This window comes from Phalaenopsis equestris, unplaced genomic scaffold, assembly GCF_001263595.1.
Source record: "Phalaenopsis equestris unplaced genomic scaffold, ASM126359v1 Scaffold000054, whole genome shotgun sequence".
NCBI classification, from domain to species: Eukaryota; Viridiplantae; Streptophyta; class Magnoliopsida; order Asparagales; family Orchidaceae; genus Phalaenopsis; species Phalaenopsis equestris.
Window position 1 is genome coordinate 1,734,198 of NW_018164496.1, and position 7,453 is coordinate 1,741,650.

The 7,453-nt window shown below is 33.0% G+C and overlaps 1 protein-coding gene and 1 non-coding gene across 2 annotated transcripts; one reads left to right on the top strand and one right to left on the bottom strand.

The window, feature by feature from the left end:
- Nucleotides 1–1,382: 1,382 nt before the first annotated feature.
- LOC110019298 lies at nucleotides 1,383–2,813 on the top strand. The gene has a single exon (XM_020716919.1). It carries the CDS (start codon nucleotides 1,424–1,426, stop codon nucleotides 2,645–2,647), a length of 1,224 nt encoding a protein of 407 aa, XP_020572578.1. The 5' UTR covers nucleotides 1,383–1,423; the 3' UTR covers nucleotides 2,648–2,813.
- A 2,727-nt stretch (nucleotides 2,814–5,540) lies between these two features.
- On the bottom strand, nucleotides 5,541–5,611 carry TRNAG-GCC. The gene has a single exon. It is a non-coding gene; the product is annotated as a tRNA-Gly (tRNA).
- Nucleotides 5,612–7,453: the final 1,842 nt, after the last annotated feature.

Below are 7,453 nucleotides of genomic sequence, written 5' to 3' on the forward strand. Positions count from 1 at the left end.
CCTTCACCCATAAATTTAATTTCTTGGGACATTTACATGCAATAAGTATTAATTGGAGATCTTCATGTGTAAAAACCCCCAAGAATAATAACCCACATCTACATTCATATGTCATTATATAAATATCAAACTTTGTGGGGGGATAGACATGTGAATATATGGTATGCATGTAAATTTTCAAAAAAGGAAAACAAGTTTGTTTTACTCATTTATAAAGTGAGTGGGTTTGTTTGAGGCCTAGATTCAAATCTAATCTAAGGGGGTCTTTGGAAGCACTTCTTAAGAGGATTTATGGTCAAATTTAATGTGTGAAATTACCTCTATTCAACTTAAATTCAGGTTTTGATAAATCCTAAGGTAAGAAGAATTTATTGGATTTATGATTTATAGATTTACTAAGGGTTTGTTTGAGGCAGCCGCATATTATTTAAAATCTACTTATTTGTAGACTATTCTGATAATCTGATAATTTGTGGATTGTCCCGATAAACTGTCTGGTTGTTTGGATGAGTTTATTCAAAACTACATTTTTTGTAGTTGTTTCTAGATAAATAATCATTTTGACTCTGTTAAGTAATGTTGGAGAAGGGCACTGGAAGTAAATTTCGATCAAATACTCATCTTCGAAGAGGGACGCAAGGTCGATCCCGCACCTCGCTTTCTTAATAATAAATATTCCAACGTTTTCAAGCCGTTGATCAAACGTATAAACCATACGCTACTCCAGCATTTTCAAACCACCGCCGCACCACATAAGTGCCCCCATACAGATCCCAAGTCGTGTTTGCATCCAAACACCCTTAGGTTACCATTGTATCAATGTTTATTTTTGAATAATAAACTTAATATTCAAGAAATTACTTGATAAAGAAATAATTAGAAAATTAAAAAAAAACTTAGAATAAGGCTAATGATGATATTTAAGGATAGCATTTTAACTATCCAAATTTTAAATATAATATTTTAATGATTCAAAATTTTAAATGATAAATTTAAATTTTAAATAGTTAATATTTTGAATGATTCATAGTAATATTTAAATAATAAAAACAAAATAAAGTTAAATTTATCACCTAGTAAAATAAGTCTTTTTTCTTGTAAAATACTGTTAAAAAATAAATAAAAACATTTATATTATAAATATTAATTAAAATAAAAAAATCGATGCACCAGCCGGGAAACCCGTGTCTGTACCGTGGCAGGGTACTATTCTACCACTAGACCACTGGTGCTGTTGTTGAATACAAAGTTATATGTTCTTAAACACACTTGCTAAATTTTCTCCACCGGCTTCAAAATCTCTCACTTTTTCATCTTTCTCAACAAAGCCCTAATTCCATATCAAACTCCATGACTCTCCTACAGACCATCACCTGCACTTTTTCATCTTTCTCAACAAAGCCCTAATTCCAAATCAAACTCCATGACTCTCCTACAGACCATCACCTGCGCAAAGGAGGCGGCCGACGCCGGCGATCTCTCATCCTCTCCCACGATCCCCATTACTCTAAACGCTAACGACATCCTCCCCACATTAAAACCCGACGTCGAATCCCTTACTTCCCTTCCGGTCGTCCGCCTATCTGGCTGGTCCATCTCCACTTCGGACTCCAAAATCATCGAATCCACCACCAAATTCTCCAAATCCTTAAATAAGAAGCTCAAAAAGCCCCAATCCCTCGATCGAGCTGAATTCCTCAAGCTCCTGAACGGCTTTCTGCAAGCCATTGGAGAGAATCTGGGTCTCCGTTTGAATCCTGAGGTATCCAGTCTTCACAGCTTTGATTTTGCGCGGACTGCGATTGGGAAAGTCGGGGATTTTATCGGCCGGGAGGTCGCCGGTTTGATCGTTGATGTGTGCGTCGTTCTGGAGTTATGGGAATTGGTTGAAAGCCTAATTGTGCGCGGACTTGTCGGGCATTTATATACGACGAATCTGGTGGAGAAGCTGGTGGAACAGAATCAAGCTAGATTGCTTTGCTTATGTGCGAAGCACATCACCGATCTTCGTCCTTCCGAGCTTCTTCTTCTGCTGAGATTCTGCTTGTCTCCTTCTGATAAAGCTTATCGAAGTTTTTTGGAAGTGAGAAAAGAATGGGAAAGACAAGCTTTGTTAGCGATTGAGAAGGCTACAAACAAGAGTATGTCTAAGAAAGCTGTAATCTTGGCCAGAGAAGCTTCTGTTTTGCTAATGGTGGCGCATGATGGATTCTCTGCTGCTGAATTATGCCTCCATTATGTGTTTGGGAGGTCTGATATAGATAATTTGGTTTTCTCTTCTGCGATTTCGATGCTCGGTGGAAGGGAGATATTGAGCTTGATTAGATATTTGGGCAAGTGGTTGAAGAAGTATGAGAGTTTCCCTGAAGCTGTTCCTTGTCCTCAGGCTAAGTCAATGTTGAGCTTAAGTGCTTGTGAGGATATTCCTTCTTTCGATTCAGTCTTGAGAGCATTGGGTTTGATTTTGGATGGAAATTTCTCTTATTTGGTTCTGAATTCAGAGTTTCATGATGAGATGAGTGATTTACAGAAAGTTGTGAGTGATTTGGTGTCTGAAGCTGATGCAAGCAGTCCTGTGAATGTTATTGTTAAGCATTTGAAGTCTCAGTACAGGAAGAATGGAAACCACCAGGCTGAATTTGTCTGAATGATTGATATCAAGTTCAAAGATCAAAATCTTCTTCTGTATCGGTAACCTTTACCTGTTACTTTTGAGCTAAAATGCAATTATAAGCATTTTTTGGATGAAAGTTCAGTTTTTTAAGCCTTTCTGTTAGTCTTTTGTTAAATTTTGTATGCCTTTTGTTGTTTGATTTATGAATGCTTTTGTAGTTGTTGCTTGTTTAATTAGTGTGATAAAATTTGATTGATTATATGTTTTTTTTTTTGCAGTGTTTTAACCATAATGTTTGAAAATCAATCTGTTAAAAAAAATTTCTTGGGGCAATTACTTACATAGCACACAATTCTTATGTATTTACATATCTCAGACCTAAATTTTATAAAAGTGAAATACACCTTTTGATGCGTAAGTTCAAAGTATCGAAGTGAGATATGTAAATACACAAGAATTGTGTGTTACTTATGTAAATGTCCCTTTTCTTTCTTTTGTTTTGATGTTCCATGCTTATCTTCATTTTAAACTTCGTTTTTTTCAATCTTTACTGCAGTTATGAACAGAAAATTATTGCTGTCCAGATGTTTGTTAAAATTCATCTTTTTAGAAGTTCTGTTGTGTTCTTACAGACCCCAATAACATAATCTTTCATTTTTTTTAAATGCTATGTAAAAGATTTGGGCGGTATAAATGTAAAAAGTAAATTTTAATTGTTAGATATGTAAATCCATAACATAAGGTTGGTATGTAAAAAAGGTACATTAATCAGAATATTTCAATCAGTTTGAGATTAAGATGTTGTCTGGTAACATATGAGATTTAAGTTTTTAAGATTTAGTAAATCTCGTAAATTCGGATTTACTACATCTTGAATGGGTTAAATCCCCAAAACTGTGGAGAAACTATTTTCTTATGGAGATTTACAGACATACTACTTAATTCCTATCATTTACATATCTAAAACCAAAAGTTCAATTTTTATTTATGTCAACTTATCTATACATGAAAGACGTGTTTTCATTTCAAGAAAAGATGTATTTCACTTTTTAAAAGTTAATAGTGACATGTTTTATGTGATATGAAAGATTTGGGCGGTATAAATGTAAAAAAGTAAAGTTTATGTGTTATATATGGACATAGATAGGAATTGGGTGTAATGTATGTAAATGCCTCGACAAAGCATTGTAAGTTTGCTTCCCTGATGAATATCATGATGAGCATGAACCATGCATGACTTTCACAACCCAACAGATAAAAAAAAATAACACTGTTTTCATGTTTTTTTTGTCAAAATGAGACATTTATTGCACTTAAATTTTGAATTTTGAAGATTGCATTACTTGATTGCATACAAAACAAGACTGGACGTTCTGTAATACTTTAATTTATTGAAAGTGCAGAAAGATAACAAGAACAATGAAGCAGACTAAATGCATTGAGGTAACTTTTGTTTAGTTGTGGAGCTTAGTTTTTGTTAGGGGCAATTACATTTATTGCACTCATAACCTTGACTTTTACAAATGTAACACTCCTGTTTCATTCATTTTTCCAAGTTCACTCAAATATCAAAATTCACAATAGAATCCCAACCCGTAGAAGACAACAAGAACAATGAAGTGGATTCTTGAGTTGTGGAGCTCAACTTCTGTTATTTTGAGAAACTTTATCTGTATTAATGGTCTGTTTGTGGCAGTTGCTTGAAGAAGTAACTGAAGCTGCTACAGAAAAAACTAATTTTCAAAATGCTGCGGTGACTATTACAAATTTTTTTTGCAAAAGTCAGTCTGTAAGCAGCTTATATTATATACCACACAACTCTTTTGTATTTTCATATCTAACACCTCAACTTTTATATTTACATGCATGTAACTCACTTCCTTAATACAACAAAAAATATCACCATTGCTAACTTTTCATGTATAATTTTACACTAAAATGTTATAAATTTAAATAGAAAAGTTTAGGTGATAGATATGTAAATACATAGTTCTTGGGGGGATTTAGATGCATAGCACACAAAACATTGGAATTTGCATAATTCACACCACCCAATTTTTCCATATTTACGTATTTAACACCAAGATTTATTTGTACATTTATATCACTCAAATTCTATTTTAATTTTGAAAAAGCAAAGTACATTTTTTCTTGCATATATAAGAAAACTTAAGTGCTATTCATGTAAATACATAGGAATTGAGGAGAATGTCTGTAAATTTAAAAAAAAAAAAAAAACTCTTGTTTAAACGTTTGACTAATTTAATAAATAAATTTTAAAATTATTCAACTTCAACATTTTGATTTAGGGTATGTTTGGGGCAATTGCAGCTTATTTGAATAATCTGTTGAAAAAATGTTTGGGGCAATTGCAGCTTATTTGAATAATCTGCTGAAAAACTTCTGCTGATAAGCTAGGTGCGGTGACTATTACAAATTTTTATTTTTTTGGAAAAGTCAGACTGTTGCCAATAAGCTCCCACTGCACCTAGATAGGTGCGGTGTGAAAATGTTATTTTCTGCGTTTTAAAAATACATAAGCTGTCAAAACGCAGTTTACCCAAACAGGCCAAGTGTGTTTTCAAAACGCCACCGAACCAAATAAATTGTCCCAAACAGACCCTTACCCGTGGAATAAATAAAAAAAAAATATTTCTACTGGAATAGCTCTCATTGCACCTAGATAGTTGCGGTGTGAAAAGACTGTTTTCTGCATTTTGAAAATGCATAAACTATCAAAGCACAGTTTACCCAAACAGACCAGGTGCGTTTTCAAAACGCCACCGCACCAAATAAGCTGCCCCAAACGGGCCCCGTGGAATAAATAAAAAAAATATTTCTACTGGAATAATTCAGCATTATGATTTCCCTGTGGAATATTTGCTATTGAATCAGAAAATAAAAATATTTCTCACTCCATTTAAAATGCACCAGCCGGGAATCGAACCCGGGTCTGTACCGTGGCAGGGTACTATTCTACCACTAGACCACTGGTGCTTATTCAAATTATAATTTGTAATATTAAGATATCATTTTTTTCTTTTTCATAAATAAATAAATTATTTTCACTTATAATAAATGAACGACGATTATCTGATATAAAATGATTTGCTCTATCAAATGATTTGCTCATCGTTCATTTGATAGAGCAAATCATTTTTTAAGCGTAGTGCACATTTATTCGTGACATAATGTGAGACTATAGTTTCTCATTGTAAGATCGCGAATTCTAATGTCACATATTATCTTTTTAGCTCTCATTTTCTAAAGAAACATTATTTTTGTGTCATAAGTACATAAGAAAGTTCGGGGATATGTAAATGAAAAAATTTAGATGCTATGTGAATAAATTAGCTACATCCGATGTGAATTATATCATTCTTTGTTAAATTGAACTTGTGGTGGCTTATGTTTAGAGGTTGTCTGGCAATGGATTTAGCATGAGATTTAAGTAGAATGTGAGAAAAATCTTGCCAGACAGTCATTTTGGACAAAATAAAGCCGTGGGTTTGATAAATTCGGATTCCACCGATTTCGATCGTAAATCTAAGATTTTCTAAATCCTACGAATCGGCGGATTCATGAGACTTACGGCGCACTGGAAGGTAAGAACGTCGGTGAGAACAATATGATAGTTTAAATATTGTCGAACACTTTTCTTAGAGTCTTCTGGATACTAATAACTTATGTCTAATATGTTACCAGCAACGCCTTAGTGTTGTAAATGAATCAACAGATTCATGGATAGTATAAATGTATTTTTGAAGGAAATTGTCTTCGAATTTTCTATACATAAACATATAAGAATCGGAGGGTATGAATGTAAATGCCTCATAAGTAAATATTTCTATAGAAAACTCAAAATATGTCGCTCCATTTGAACTCAACGACAATCTCTCTACCAGTGGGAAAAAAATTGCGTACAATAGACGTACGCAGTGCTGCATATGATTTTGAAGTTATACTAAGGGTATAAAGAGGTTATATCCACAATATAACCCTTTGTAACGTTCATGTAACATTCTGCAATTTAACTATAACCTACTAAAAAATTCTTAATATATGATAACAGAAACGCGAAACTTTTTTTGTAGATTACAAATAGGTTACACTAAGTTACATTGAAGTTACAAGGGGTTATAAGATGGGTATAACCTCCTTATACCCTCCGTATAACCTCAAAATCATACGCAGCGCTGCGTACGTTTATCATACGCAAATTTTCCCCTACCAGTGGGTTAAATATACTTTCACATAAATAATAAAATTTTAAATAACATTCACCAAAATTAATTTTAGAACAATTTGAATTCAAACAAAAGGTTTTATGTCGATCATTATGCCCATAAAATTTGAATTAGAACATAATTCAACAAAGGAACATTTGCATACATACCACTCAATTCATATATATATATTTACACATCTAACATTCAAACTTCCATTTTTATACGCACCACCTTACTGATACATGAAATGATGCATCACTTCTTAGAAGTTAGAATGGTGGAATCTTTGATGTGATGTGAAAGATTCCGGCCGTATAAATGTAAAAATGTAAACCAATATGTTAAATATATAAATTCATAACAAACAGGTGGTATGTATGCAAATGCCCCTAATAAACTGAGAATAAGATCAACTGTTAATCAATTACATATAATTATAACCAAAAGTTGTTCCAAGTTATCATGATACACAAAGTTTAGGGTTCATAAAATTTATCATAATCAAATTTGAATTAGAACATAATTCAATAAAGGAATATTTGCAAACATACCCCACAACTCCTATGTATTGACATATCTAACATCAAAACATCCATTTTTATACACATGC

Bases quoted from the DNA above. Each gene is read 5' to 3' on its own strand.
- LOC110019298 (XM_020716919.1), top strand. From the start codon at position 1,424: ATGACTCTCCTACAGACCATCACCTGCGCAAAGGAGGCGGCCGACGCC.